Source organism: Amphibalanus amphitrite, unplaced genomic scaffold, assembly GCF_019059575.1.
Source record: "Amphibalanus amphitrite isolate SeventyFive unplaced genomic scaffold, NRLGWU_Aamphi_draft 001108F_arrow, whole genome shotgun sequence".
Classification (NCBI taxonomy): Eukaryota; Metazoa; Arthropoda; class Thecostraca; order Balanomorpha; family Balanidae; genus Amphibalanus; species Amphibalanus amphitrite.
This window is the reverse complement of record NW_024882602.1, coordinates 70,017-84,470: the sequence shown is the minus strand read 5'-3', so window position 1 is coordinate 84,470 and position 14,454 is coordinate 70,017. Positions and strand designations below refer to the sequence as shown.

General features: G+C 56.6%; 2 protein-coding genes across 2 annotated transcripts in view; both read left to right on the top strand.

Moving 5' to 3' along the window:
* The window catches only part of LOC122370205 (neurogenic protein big brain-like), a 36,183-nt gene extending 27,771 nt beyond the window's left edge, over nucleotides 1-8,412 (top strand). Inside the window, exons 2-6 of the mRNA XM_043345606.1 lie at nucleotides 966-1,170; nucleotides 3,719-3,799; nucleotides 5,313-5,418; nucleotides 5,804-6,059; nucleotides 6,414-8,412. Coding sequence (XP_043201541.1) covers nucleotides 966-1,170; nucleotides 3,719-3,799; nucleotides 5,313-5,418; nucleotides 5,804-6,059; nucleotides 6,414-7,032 — 1,267 coding nt within the window. The 3' untranslated portion in view covers nucleotides 7,033-8,412. The remainder of the gene's footprint in view (nucleotides 1-965; nucleotides 1,171-3,718; nucleotides 3,800-5,312; nucleotides 5,419-5,803; nucleotides 6,060-6,413) is intronic.
* A 949-nt stretch (nucleotides 8,413-9,361) lies between these two features.
* On the top strand, nucleotides 9,362-10,807 carry LOC122370196 (methyl farnesoate epoxidase-like). Its single transcript, XM_043345583.1, has one exon. It carries the CDS (start codon nucleotides 9,362-9,364, stop codon nucleotides 10,805-10,807), a length of 1,446 nt encoding a protein of 481 aa, XP_043201518.1.
* Nucleotides 10,808-14,454: the final 3,647 nt, after the last annotated feature.

Genomic DNA, 14,454 nt, shown 5'->3' with positions numbered 1-14,454 from the left:
CGGCTCACACCGCGGAGCCACGCGGAGCCGCCGACGGCAGGTGGTGGCTGTGACGACCAGTGACGAGCCGTGACTCGCCCCTGCAGCCTTGAGACGGCCCACATTCAGACGGGTGAACGGGTCTGCCCGGCCGGCGGCGTCTCAGCTGCCCACTGATGTCCCCGCCGGCACATCTCGGCACATGACCGGCATGAAGCGAGCTTTCACCAGCTGTGTGCGAGCCGAGATCAGGACATACCGGGTCTTTTCAGCGCCGCACTGGCTAAACCTGTTTGTGCGACGTGAGCGGATTTTACGAAATTGTGTCGTGACATCCGGTATGTCCTCGATGGATTCCAATACTCGGGCGGGGAGATGAGGACTGTTTGGGGTGGGGACAGCGCGTGCCGACAGCCCGTCAGCACATACCAGCTCCAACTGGCGCCGGGATCTTCCGGCGGGCGGGCGTCGCAAACAGGGCCGGACCCCCGCGCGCCGGCTCCCGGTGTTTCAGCGCCTCGCTCGGCCCCGGCGGCTCCTTCCTCGCACCGTCCCCTCCCCGCGTCCCCGCTGGGCCTGTGTCGCAGATCTGCCCGGCACATGCGACCCGCCAGGGGCGACAGCAGAGGGTGTAAGGGGAAGGGGAGTCTCCAGTCGCCGGGACTGTCGGCCAGATGTGCCTCAGGGCGCCACCCCCGCCGCCGCCAGCACCCGACCCGTCTCGTATTCCCTACGTTTGTTGACGCTGGACGCGGGCTGGGGGCTGCAGTCGCGGCGGAATGCAGCCTGTGCCGGAGTTGTGACGGCGGAATTTGCCGCTGACGCCCAAATGGGCTTCGCACGCTTCTTGTGAGGGAAACAAGCAGATCTTCACTGAGGGGTGCACGCGCCATGCGCGGGACGCCATGTTTACTGACGACCGAAGCGTGCAGTCCTGTCGCCGCCCGTCCCTCCTGTGTCTGACAGTGTTTTCTCCCCGTCCGCAGGTCGTCGACGACCAGCCTGCAGGGCTCGCTGGGCGTGACGGTGGTGACGCCGCCGCTCACCGCCTGGCAGGGCTTCGGCGTCGAGTTCGTCCTCACCTTCATCCTGGTGTTCGTCGTGTTCTCGGTCTCGGAGCCGTCGCGCCGGCCGCTGGGCAACAGCGCGGTCGTCATCGGCTTCACCTACCTGGCCGTCAGCCTCGCCGGGGTGAGTTCAGCGCTAAACGCTGCGGTGTTGGGCCCTCAACACATATCAGGGCTTGACAATAGCAAATGATGTTTAACACTCTCAGCACTAGCCTTTAACGCTAGAACTGGCGGCCTCAGCACTCAACCATGGCTACTACAGAGACGAGCGTTAAAGAAAGACGGTATTAACGCTGCAGTTAGCCGTCCTGCTAGCTACACCTCTACTCCCTATTCCTCTACAGGATGAGATATGAGTAATGAGAATGACTCAGGTGTGGGGGACGCTGTCCACACTCCGACTCGAACTCAGTGTGGTGCCAGAGGTCTGTAAGGTGCACCAGGTGGCGTCCGGCTGGACCGTCAGGGACCGCCGGACGCGCCACCACCTGGTCCACGGGGAACCGGGCAGGGGAGGGGCGCCTCCAGGACACTGGCTGCTCGGACCGACCCAGGGGGTGAGGGGTGGGACTCTGATGATGGATATGGGCCACCCGGCCACCAACACTGTCGCGGCTAGAAGAACAAAACAGGACCGGGGGCTGGACTACTGGCAGAACTGTGCTGATTTACATAGGGCCGGTGGCACGGCGTGTGTCCTGTCCGTCCCGGCCGTTACCGAGAACCAGGCAGGGGAGGAAGGGTGGCGTGCGACCCTCCGACGCCCGCATGCACAGAGGAAGTGGTTACCTGGTAGAGGTGGATGGGGAGTTGTTCAAGGCCAGGCCCCGCTCCGCGGAGTGAGGGTAGCAGACGGCCGGCCGAGGGACCACATAGACGGGAACATCCCCGCGCTGGCGATGTCACGACACAGCCTACGTATAGAGACAGAGGTCATATCGTGCCGGCTGTCAACTGTCAGGGGCCGGCCAGATCGGGTGTCAAGGGTCGGGTCAGGTCGTGTCAGGGGTCCCGGTCGGCCGTGTGTCGTGACACAGCGGTTTGTCGCCCGTCTCGCCCCGTGGCTGATGAACTAGCCTCTCGTCGTGTCCGACCTTGGTCCCCTATAGCCGCGGGGTGCACCGAATGGGACATCAGGCCAGGGGAGTCAGCTGTGGGCCGAGACCCGCCAGCCCGAAATGGGCCATGAACTGAACCGTTGGGCCGCGTTACTGACGGGCTACGACGCAATGCGCACGCCTGGTGTTGGACATTTACATAAATTACGATCGTTTCGCATTTCAATTGCTCTGCTCGTTCAGGTAATTACTTGGAACTGTGTATTTCATATTCAAACCTACAAATACACTTGAAGGCTTTTGTCAAGAGGTTTTTTAGGTGAAGCATTTAGAAGACCCAAAAGCTTCTGATTCATCTGGTTTCTAGAGCGCAATTTTCTGGCATGGCAATATAAACTCTGTAGAGCATATCCATCACACCAAAGATGGACATTGTGAGGTTACGTTTCTCTGCACGCGCTAAACCTCCTCCAATCCGGGTACCCAGTATTTACGCAATTTTCTGGCATGGCAATATAAACTCTGTAGAGCATATCCATCACACCAAAGATGGACATTGTGAGGTTACGTTTTTCTGCACGCGCTAAACCTCCTCCAATCCGGGTACCCAGTATTTACCGACTCGACCCCACCCATCATCTGCGGCCAGCCAGCCTGTGATCCCGACCGACCCGGGGCGGATGAACCGCTACTGGAGCACAGCCCGGCGGCGGGCGACAGCCGTGCAGCGCGTGCTAATTGCAGGTGAAAGCTGCAGAACGGCAGCGGCATCACAATGCCGACCGGATGGCAGCCGCTGCCATTTCGCTGTATGTAAACGCCGGCCTCGAGATTTATCGTGTCTAATTGCGGGAGACACAGCGTTGGTCCCAGGCGGCACTGTGCCCGGTGCCGTCGTGTGGGGCAACTGGTTGCTACATTCGGATTGGATGGTAGGAACGACTGCCGGCGCTGGTAGAAGTGTCGCAGCTTATGAGCGTGCTCAAGCGATTACGGAGTACAAAGTTGAGGCGAGATATCTGCAATGTTCATGCTGAGGTAGTGTTCTTGTTGCTTTAGGTATTGCTAAGCTACCCGAATTGCCAAGACAGGCATTAATTAGTAACACGAAGTTACTCAAAAGTCAAAACGGCACCTATTTCTTTCAATAGAGTTGCTGGACACATTATGTTGTTACCATGGCTTATGGAACAATGACTGTACATAATGTGCTGCCATTTGGTACTCCCGTCCCCCACGCCGATGTATCACCACTAGTGGTGCCAATTTCATGAAATTTCAATTCCAATTCCGATCCAATTCCAAGAAATTGCCAAGTAAATTTCCAATTTTGTCCAAAGCGGGCGCTATTCCAATTTTTAACGATTTTTGCATTTTTTGCGTAAATTTTAAAAGTGTTTAAAAGCGTTTTAAAGGCCTCCGTTTTAAAATTTTAAATTTTAAAGGCCTTGTGTTCCGATTAATTTCCAAAAAATGTTAAGAATTCCGTCCAAATTCCAAATTGGAATTGGACAAAAATTGGAATTCCAAGAAAAGAAATTCCGATTGGCACCAATAATCACCACGTGCCCATTGCAGTGCTGACCGTGTATCTCTGTCTGTTTGTTGCAGATCCGCTGCACAGGAGCCTCCGTGAACCCGGCCCGCTCCCTGGGACCGGCCTTCGTCATGAACATCTGGAAGGACCACTGGGTAAGGGTCAATGACGTATACGTTCCTCATACATATGCATGTTTCTAATTATGTTATAGAGCTCATTACATGTAGCTATATATGCTACCATGTAAAATGCCCCAGGCGACATACTCACAAGTCTCCTAATAGCTTCGGGCCGTCAGCTTTGGTCTGGCAGTGGGTATCCGGATATACCTAAAATATTCAAAACGGCCTACTGCCATTTTCTTTGGTCTGGAAGTGAACATGCGATACTGATAACCTCTACGGGACCACCTTGGTGCCGACTGGCGTCGTTGCCGCTACACTGAGGGAAGATTGACACCACTGAGGACTGGACCGATCACCTCCGGGACGCTTAGAGTAGACCCACCGCGATCCTCGTTCGACCCGCCTGCCCGCCCTGGTGGCCCGCATTAGCCTCCGCTCTAATCGCCGGCTACTGGCCCAGCCCGGCCCGGCCACCGGCCTTTATTACCGTAATAGCCGTGAGACGCCGGGCCGCGACCGGCACCGCCTTTGTCCCTGAGTTAGCGTCCCGCCGCCGCCGCCCCCGGCTCAGCGAACGCGTCACACTTGTCCCCTGCGCGCCGCACACGCCGCGCGGCAGGTCGCCAGATGCAGGCAATCATCATTAAAACGCATTGAGCCCGCTCCCATGGCTGAGAAAGGCTCTAGCTCACCCCTGCCCCGCTGGTCACGTGTGAGCGCCGATTGACAGCCTGCCGGCCAGAGGGGAGGGGTGTGTGAAGTGGCGAGCGGCCGCGGTTTACTGCGGGATGTCGTCCGTCGCCCGGGGCGGTGGAGCCGGCTGTTTGGGGCGCGGTTCGACCAGTCTTTGTCCCGGTGGTCGCGGCTGACAGACGGGTCCGTGGGGTGTTCTGTGAACGGAGCACGCCGCGCGGGGACGGTTCGGAGACAGAGGGAGGGCGCAGATGGCTGTCCTCCGCCGCCCCTCTCCCTCGCCCAGCTGCCGGCCGCCGGCCGCCGCTCGGTCGCTCAGTGTTTTCACGCGCTCAGTGGTGCTCAGTGTGGCGAGTCCTCACCATCTGTCGCCGGGTCCGGACTGAAACTGTGGCCTCCGCAGCGGGAGGGGCCCGTCGCACAGATAATGTTACCACACAGACCGCCGGATGGCTTTTGATATGGCTCAGCAGATGTCATAACCAGAATGACGTTCCCCGAATCGAGCAGATGGCACTGCACGAGCGACGAGAGCTGTTCGATTTTCCCACGGCTCGGTTTGAAAGGCACGCAACAGTATCATACAACGCTGCTTAAATGCTACGAAGTGAGATGGATCAAATCGATTGTTGAAAGCCTTGGCGCTGTAAACTTAACACAATTGAATTTCAATTGGCACTTGAAATGTACAAAATACAAATGAATGGCAAATTATATTTTATAATGTGCATTCATCCTGTAACAATTGCAATACTTTCCTGCTCCCATTACCTAGCTCAAAGCTACGAATTAAAAGCAGGGCTGCCTCTGATCTCCGTGTGACTTATTGTCGCCTCCTGTGTTTCAGGTGTACTGGTTCTCGCCCCTTACCGCCGCTGTGGTGGCCTCCTACGTGCACGAGTACATCTTCAACCCCAACCGACGCTACCGGCTCAAGGACACCATGGATACAGGTATGGACAGTTGCTACGCTAATAGCCTCATGTAAATTGCCGCTCTATTTGCATTATTATGCGTGAAGTAAATACATCGGTGTAGTTCTTCCCTTTTCAAGGGAAGTTTCTTTTCAGGGCGATTTGATGTTGTAGTTGTTCTGTTCGCAAAGTGCAGTCCCTCAGTTTTTTGTTTTGTTTTTGTTCAATTTGTCAGCACTGCGTTACACCTGGACCAAAGCATGCCAACTTCTTACAACGTATCTTTGACCAGTGACCCATGACAATGTCCGTCTGTCCCGTCTTCCGCCGCCACCTGGTGGCGAGCCGTTTGAAGTGACCGCTAGATGTCAGAACGACAGCCAGGCCCTCGTAGGTCACTGATTCTCTCCCCTTCCCTCCACAGAATCTCTGGGCGGTCAGAGCGATGACGAAGTGTTCGAGGAGGACCGGCCCAAGCTCTCCTCGGCCGACTACAACACGCTGCGCTCGCAGTCGTACGCCATCTACGGCGCCGGCTCCAAGCCGAGCCCGGCCGGCGGCGCGCGCTCCGTGTTCTCTGTACCGGCGTACCGCGGCGTACACCGGGCCGAGTCGGTGTACGGCGGTACCAAGTCGCTGTACGCGTGCTCGCCGCCGCCCAGCCGCGCGCACCTCGCCAGGTACAGGGCGGAGGGGAGATGCAGGGAGGATGGGCTGCTTATGTTAGATAAGCACGTGGAGGGTGTGGGGAGGTGTTGGCTAAGTTTCATCGCACGTACTGTAACAAGTCCAGTGTAACTAGAGTATTGCATTTGAATCCCCATTCGCTTGACCCTTTCTCTTGTGTTTCAACGAACTTCTCACACGGATTCTGAGAGTGAAGGTTTAAGAAAATGGTACCCAGTGATGTAACGTCATTGCAACGTGCTCTCCTTTGTTCTGTCCACATTGTACGTACGTTCCACCCTTCACGTCCCGTCCACACAGCGATATGCGCCGTGCACCCGGTCTGACGGTCGGTTCCTGGTCGACAGGTCCCAGTCGGTGTACACCAAGGACCGCCGGTGTGCCCAGGAGGGGGGCCGCGCCGGCATCACGGCCGCCCAGAGCGTGTACCCGCGGATCGGCGGCGGCGGCGGGCTGGCGCAGACAGAGTCCATGTACGCCACCCGCAGCTGCGCGCGCCAGGAGCCCACCTACGCCGACCGCCGCGCCGCCGCCGCCGAGCAGGCCGAGGCGCACAAGCCGCTGTATTCTACCAAGGAGGACGCGCTGTCCTACAGCACTGCCACCACCCAGTTCACGGCCAGCTCCCGGGCCGACGACTACGGCCATTACCCAGCGGTGTCACGGCACGACGACTACGCCGTCTACGGCAAACAGCCAGAGCTCTACTCCAAGCCGCAGTACCCGAGCTACCATTCGGCGGCTGCCGAGAACGCGCACAACCAGCGCAGTGCCGCCGGCCGGTCGCACGGCTCCGCGCCCGGCGCCGGCGGCCTGCCCGCCTACGGCGCCTACTCGGGCCGGTCCGGACCGCCGCCGCCGCCGCCCCCACCGAGGAACGGAGACATGATGTCTCCGCGGTCCGTGGCCGGATCGGAGACGACCTCCGGACTCACCACGCCCAACTCGGTGAGCTCCTACCGCTGAGCCAGAGGTGAGCTCAGCGGGTCGAAAAACAGGGGACCAAACTGAGCGAGCGAGGTGGGCTGAGTGGCCTGCTCCGCTGCCGCTTGCGTACGAGAGACTGACAGGGCTGGTCCCTGGGGTGGTAGCCTGGCTGTAGTCATTACACTGACTCATCCGATGCTTCATTTGATGCTCGAGATCGGTCCGGCCTCCTCCGAAGCCCCAACAAGTGCGGTGAGTCGAGCACGGGAACCCGATCCTGGTTGGATACGTGTTATTCCGTGCAGTCCAGCGCCGTGCTCAGCGATCTTTGTGATGATTCTAACACGTGCCACGTAGTCACGTGCGGAAGCGTTCCACTTGTAATAATACTGGATACGCCGCTGCGGTAAAGACAACCTGTGTGAAGCCATGGATTAGGTTCATCCATGGTGAAGCGGTGCGTCCAACATGAGGTAGCGTCCAGCGCCATCTATCGCACGTTTCCACAAACAAGGTTCGCACCGTCAGCGCCAGAAGTACAGAACGGGAGGGTCAGTGGCTTCTGCTTTGCCGCCGCCTTGCAGCCTGGACTGTAGTGTCCAAGCAACTGGAGTGAGGTCTACAAGTGGATTGTGTGCCACCTTCCAGAAGGAAGAGCAAGAAGAGACTCACTTCAAGAGAAGATCGGGTATCACTTTCATACCTGACCATTTCATTGTCATGTGTGGCAGTGTCATGCCGATTTGTCATGCGTCATGTCGATGTGTCATGTGTCATGCTTGTGTCATGTGTCATGCTTGTGTCATGTGTTGCAGTATGCCTTGATGTCATGTATCATGTGTTGATACTGGTATGTAGGTGAGTTAACCCGCGACCCAGCTCAGCTCACTGGTCCTGGCACGGCTGCCAGCACGCTCTGAGCGCGTTCGCATGACACCTTCTTCCGGTCAGCGGATCCAGCTCAGATCCTCCGTTTGTCGCGGCTGGCTGTGCTCGCACGCTGACTGAGTGTCAGTGTAACCGGCGGATATGCTTCCTTCGTCTCGGATCGTACCGAAACTGAGAGGAGGTAACTAGTCGCCGTGCTGGCTACGGCGCCCGATTCGAGCGATTAACGGAGAGCCCGACGGGCAGGCTCCACCTAGGCAACGAGTCTTTTTTAATCGTGTTCAGCACAGATGTCCGTTTCATTGTACCACGTGTTTTAGTTCGCTGTACTGATGTGCCAAGTCATGTGTTGGTTGTACATTTGTGTTTTTGTTTGTCAAGAGCAGAGTTGGCAGACAAAGCGTTGTAAAGACCGTAGAGATGAACCATTGCTGACGCACGGTACATGTGTAATGTTCGTGGCGGTTGATGTTTGCATCGACAGTATTGTATTGCATAGGCTGAAGAGCGAATACACTTGATAATTATTTATTGCAGTCTTTATTATTGTGCATGGTGATAACTACGATGTTCTCTTGCTAAGTTCGTGTTTGGCGTTATAGCTCATCCGTTATTATTTCAATTATATTTTTCTTGTATCTACGAGCTACTTGTTGACTAATAATTGAAACGGGCGAGTCAGTCGTTAGGAAATTGGTATGCCGGCCCCGTTGCAGCATCATAATCAGGCCTTGGCCTGGCATGCCGGGCTGAATTGGACCGATAAACATTAGCGCCGCGCCGGCCCACTGCACTGCTGGTTAGGTGCCGCTGGATGCTGTAATGACTAATGACACATTCGCTGGCTGTGTGGTATCGTGTGGTATAGCCAGCGGTCTGGAACAGCTATAACAGACGGTATGTGCTGGGTCACTGAACTTTATAGGCTCTTGCTCTGGCCATGACACCTAAATGAGGGTTTGGTAAAGCGCAATGCGACGTTTATGTCGTGTGCAATGTGGCATGTGGAAGTTTATACGAGAAAGGCAAAAACGACCGAAAATATTCGCTACGAATCACCGAGAGCAGGACGCCTTGTTCACATTTTCCTAATTTGCCATAGACATGCATTACAATCCATATAAGTTCGCTAAGGGCTGCAGAACCGGTCCAAGCACAAAGGGCGCATGGGCTGCACGCTGCTTGGTTCGGGGCGCGGGAGGCGGCGCTATCCACTGGTCACCACTGGGCGGATGTTATGTAAATGTATCGGGTCTGACGGATGTTCCAGCTCTGATAGCGCGCCGTCAGCCCGTTGATCGCGCGCAGTCGGGCGCCGAAGCCCCGCGGGAGACGGTCCCGGCGTGACGGGCGGCCGTTTCGACACCGGCCGGCACGCGAGACCTTGACGGGGCGGTAGGCGGGGTAGCGGGGGCGCTCTGCACCCTGCAGTGCACGCCGGCAGCCGGCAGTGCGGCGCAGTCCGCCCGGCCGCGCAGACATGCTGTTGGCGCTCGCCGCGCTAGTGTTCCTGGTGCTACTGCTGGTGGTATGGCCGCGCAGGCCGGCCGGCGGCCCGCCCGGTCCCACGCCGGTGCCCGTGCTCGGGACGCTGGCCTTCCTGGGCGCGCGCACCCGCACCGAGCTGTTCAACACGCTGCAAACTCTCTCGGAGCGCTACGGCCACGTGGTGGGGTTCTTCGCCGGCGCCACGTACCACGTGTACGTGGAGGGTCTGGCGGCGGCGCGGCGCGCCATGGCCGAGCCGGCGGCGCACGGACGCGCCGCGGGCTCCGCTCAGATGGCCCTGTCGTTCGGCCGGCCGCGCGGAGTGATCGTGGCCGAGGGAGACCGCTGGAGGACCAACTCGGCCTTCCTCTACGCCACCCTGGAGGAGATGATCAGCTCCGGCGAGGCGGAGCGGTTCATCTGCGAGGAGCTGACGCGGCTGTGCGACCGGCTGCGGCTGGGTACGGGCAGCGCGGTGCCCGTCCAGTCGCTGTTCCGACAGCCGTACGTGGCGCTCAGCTGGCGGATCGTCACCGGGTGTCGGCTGCCCGAGCAGCAGGCACAGCGGCTGACCGCCCTGCTAGCCGCCGAGCTGGCCGGCCTGCAGAACGGCTGGGTGGACAGCCCGCTGCTCCGCCGGCTCGCCCCCGAGCGCAGCGGGTACGCAGACGTGCTCCGCTTCAGAGACGAGCTGCGAGCCACGTTCGCCGCCACCGTCAGCGACTCGCGCTACCGGGACGGCACGCTGGTGGCGCGACTGCGCGCTCAGCGCGGCCCCGGCTGGCGGCCGGCAGACGACCAGGACCTGGTCATGTTCCTGTTCGACTTCCTGAACGCCGGCTGCGAGACGACGAGCTCCTTCGGCGAGTGGTCGCTGCTGTATCTGCTGCGGGAGCCGGCCGAGCTGGGAGCCGTGCGCGCCGAGCTCGACACGCTGGGCTTCTTGGCACGCGGCGCCGACATGGTCCGGCTGCCGCGCACGCGCGCCTTCCTGTCAGAGGTGATGCGGCGCTCGTCTCTGACGCCGGCCAGCGTGCCGCACCGGGCCACGGCGCCGCTCACCATCGAGGGGTTCTCGGTGCCTGAGGACGCCGTGCTGCGGTACGGCATCCAGTCCACCCACTTGGACGGCCGGCTGTGGCCGCAGCCGGAGCTGTTCCGCTCGCAGCGCTTCCTGCGGGACGGTCAGTTTGTGCCCAGCGACCACCTGGCGCCGTACGGCGTGGGCGCGCGCCGGTGCACGGGCCGCCGACTGGCCGAGCTGTACACCTTCCTCATGGTGAGCTGGCTGGTGCAGCAGCTGGACGTGATGCCGCCGCCCGGACAGACGCCGCCCGACGAGGACGCCGAGATCGCGCTCACACGCAACTGCCTGCCGTACCGAGCCGTGTTCAGACCGCGGGCCGACGGCGGACTCGGCGGCGTGAGGGCGCAGTGACGGGGTGAGACTAGGGATCGGGATGGCACGCGTGACGGACTGGGCACAGTGACGGAGTGAGACGTAGACGGGATGAAACAACGCCCAGTGAAGGGGCATAAGTGTCCAGCGACGGTGTTAGTGACGTGACGCAAATGTGACGACGGGTTGCAACTCAGAGTGGTGGAAGTTGAGGGGTACAGTTTATGGTGGATCGCAGTGAAGAGCACGCCAAGCACGTCGGCTAGGCAGTGTCGAGGCGTCGAGCGATCTCTTTTGCTCTTGAAGAGCAGTGAAACTCGTCATGTGAGACATTGGTCACTGAATGGACATACTTTGTCCAACATAGATGGTTACGTAGGTATGTGACTGTGTCTTAGCGGTAAAGATGTGAGATTTTTGTCCTAGATGGATGTCCGTCCCTAAATGTAACTCTCTCGGTATGGCCTAGGCGTACAAGTCAAGTACCATGTGAAATTGAAAGTGAGACACCAAAAACTGCAAGGGGTGTATCGACGGAACCGAAACTGTCAACACACCAAGTCAGTGCACAACCAGTTGATGTCCCGATAAAATTTATGCACTGAGCCCGAAGCTCTGTAAGGGAATGAAGTTGAAATACACTGCCAGCCGTTTCACGTGCTTCACCGGCCTGAGCCTTCATCAAAGCTATCCGTTCAGGTTAGTCATGGGTAGGTAAACAATAATCATATCGTCACCGTTCTTGCATCAGTCCATGGTGGTGTTACCGTCAGCCAACTGAGTAAGCCGCGCACCGCCGCGCCGCAGCAGTGAGCCTCTGCGCTGCGGTAATTCGGTAAACGTAAACTCAGCCACCGCAACACCTAGTGACCTGAGCTGAGCGGAAAGGTCAAAGAGGCTGGAACTGACCACCGTACCACCGTTCCGTGCTTCTATCCTCAGGATACTGAAATCCTTCTCCACGCCGCAACCCCCACTCCATGCTGGACAGGCACCTTTATCTCATGCGGGCTGCTCCCTTGGAGCGGCACCGCTGCTCCCGTGGGAGCGCACCCCGTAGCCGGGTGTAGAGAGTGCTTGGGGGCTGGTCGGCCTGTCCATTCGGACGGGCTCAGCCCCGGCGACACTCTAGGGTGTCTGCCCAGACCAATGTCTCCCCCTAGTTCCTATCATCCTTCCGGCTCTGAAATGGTCTTGTCAGACCGAAAGGACCTAACCCAACAAAACAAAACAAAACAAAACAAAACAAAACAAAGCAAAACAAAACAAACAAAACCAACGTACCGAAACCCTGGCAGTATTGCGACTGATGTGGAGGTGAATTTCGACAAAAAAAAAAAACATTTAGTGTTCCGATTTGTTAGCCCCGTCGCATTTACACACAGCTTTCAAAAATGTGGCGTTATAAATATTTTTTCTAGGCATGATTGGCTTTTTCGATAAGTCACATGATCGAGGAGAATCCCCTTTCCACTGTTTCCTGACCGGCTGGTTGCCAATCCCAGCCGGCGGTGCCTCACAGACACAGCTCAGCTCTGGCGCGGCATGGCAGCTGCATGTCATTGAATCAATTGAATTGCAACTCGGTCGACCGCGACGCTGAGCCGCCGGCCGCCGACACGGCAGGCTGGGGCATCAGTGGTCGTTTACAGAACCAGTTGGCGACGCTAACTCAGTGGTGGGTTCAGTGTGGAGCCAGTCCCACCACCCCATGCCGCGCGCCGGCATCCATCAAACTATCGCGCCAGGTCCGGTAACAGCGCTGATCGGACCGAGCCACCCAGGAGCTGGGGTTTGAGCGAAACAGCCTTAACCCGCGCCCTGGTGGGGTCTGTTTATAACGCGACCTGGTGGGGGGGGCTATTTTTGCCCCCCCCCCCTCGTATCTCCGAAACTACTGGACGGATCCGAAAAGTTCAAACGGCGTTCGAAAGGCCTGTCAAATTTGTCGAGGGAAACCAAATTTTATTGACCTCGGGGTCACCGATGACGTCACAGGTCAGGTCAAAGATGAAATGTTTCACCGTTCACGAGTCTTCTAGGGAATGCGCTATAACACCGAGAAAAACGCATTTTGTCGGGAATCAGCGATAGGGCGTCAGTTGCCTAGTAGATATGTTGCTGTTAGAGGTCACTGGTCATACCAGGTCAGGTCACAGGTCAGGTCACCAAAGGTCACCAAGGGTCACCACATGAACCCAACTTTACTAAGGTTATGCGATGCATGTTTTATGGCCAGTTTTTCATTTCCAACTCAATGGTGTTGGTTATAAGACCATCAGGTACGGTTTAGGTCACTTTCTGGTGGAGGTCAGGTCAAGGTCAGGTCAAAAAAGGTCAAATTTCAAAGTTGATATTTTTGCATAAAATGGGTATTGATTCGATGCAGCTCGTCACGGGGAGTCTAATGGTGGTCTTTGTTTTGCGCTACGAGGTCTAGAATTGCTGAAAATTGAGTTTGAAAATTTGACGTCATCAATTTTGAACAGTTTTTTCGCTATACCTTGGCCAAAAAAAGAGGTATCGATCTCAAATTTGGTATGTAGATAGAAGGCGGTAAGGACTATCACATATATTCCGGGTTTTTCGAAATTCAAAAAACTTTTTGGATTTTTTGGCTATTATATTCAAAAAATCTATTTTTTGATTTTTGGGGGTCAAAATCCAAAAATTTCAAAAATCCGAGATAGCAGTTTTGTAGCCCTGTTCATTCTACAGCTTTTATGTCTGTATCATTTTTCTGTATTTGCAAAGCTATAGGCCTGACAGCTCTTCCCGCGAAACCCTTTTTTGGGTCGAAAACGGCAGAACATGACGTCACTCTGACGTCATTTCCGGCCAACCTATCATAGCCTTTGGAAAAAATTTTGGTCACAATGTGTAAAATTGATGTCCGGGAGGGTACTGAAAGTTTGGTGACGATCGGCGCAGTGGTTCTGGAGATATATCGAAAAGTCTGGAGGGGGGGCAAAAAATAGCCCCCCCCCCCCCACCAGGTCGCGGGTTAACTATCGCCGGCCCAAATACGGCTCACACTCACTTGCTGAAGACGGTGCCTTCCGCGGGAAGTTGCTTTCACTTTGGAAAAAAAAATCAATGCCTAGCTCGGCGAAAACGATCATTGCATCTGATCTAAGCCGCTCATTATGTTACCATGCTGACTGTCATCTGGTTTTCGTCGGTCATTTGAGCCATACCTACGGTGTATTGTTATTCAAATGTTTGTTAATAACAAACATGAAGTAATGATAACATATTCTTATCTACGCCGTAACTTTTTAACGTTTCCTTTGAGAATGTCAGTTCATCTTTCGTACTAAATCTGAGCTGTGCTCTCTGCTCAACCCCTCACTCAGCGGGGACGGTGCCTGCGCGGATCTCATTTGCACTGGATCGCCGGGTCGGTCCACCGGGCCGGACCGCCGCTCCATATGATAAACAGAGGCCACCGAGCACCTGCAGTCGCTGGGCTGTGGTTCGCGCCCGGAGCCCGGAGACAGCTCATGAAAACGTAATAAACAGACAGCCGAGGCCGCTCGCGACAACTAAAGGGAGAAAACGCTGCGGGACAATAAGCTAAACTCGATTGATCAATTTACTTCTATTATGTATGTTTACCACGAAACGATCAAACGATTCTTAAAATGAGATAGCGGGTCATTTCGACCTACTGTAACGCATTACTG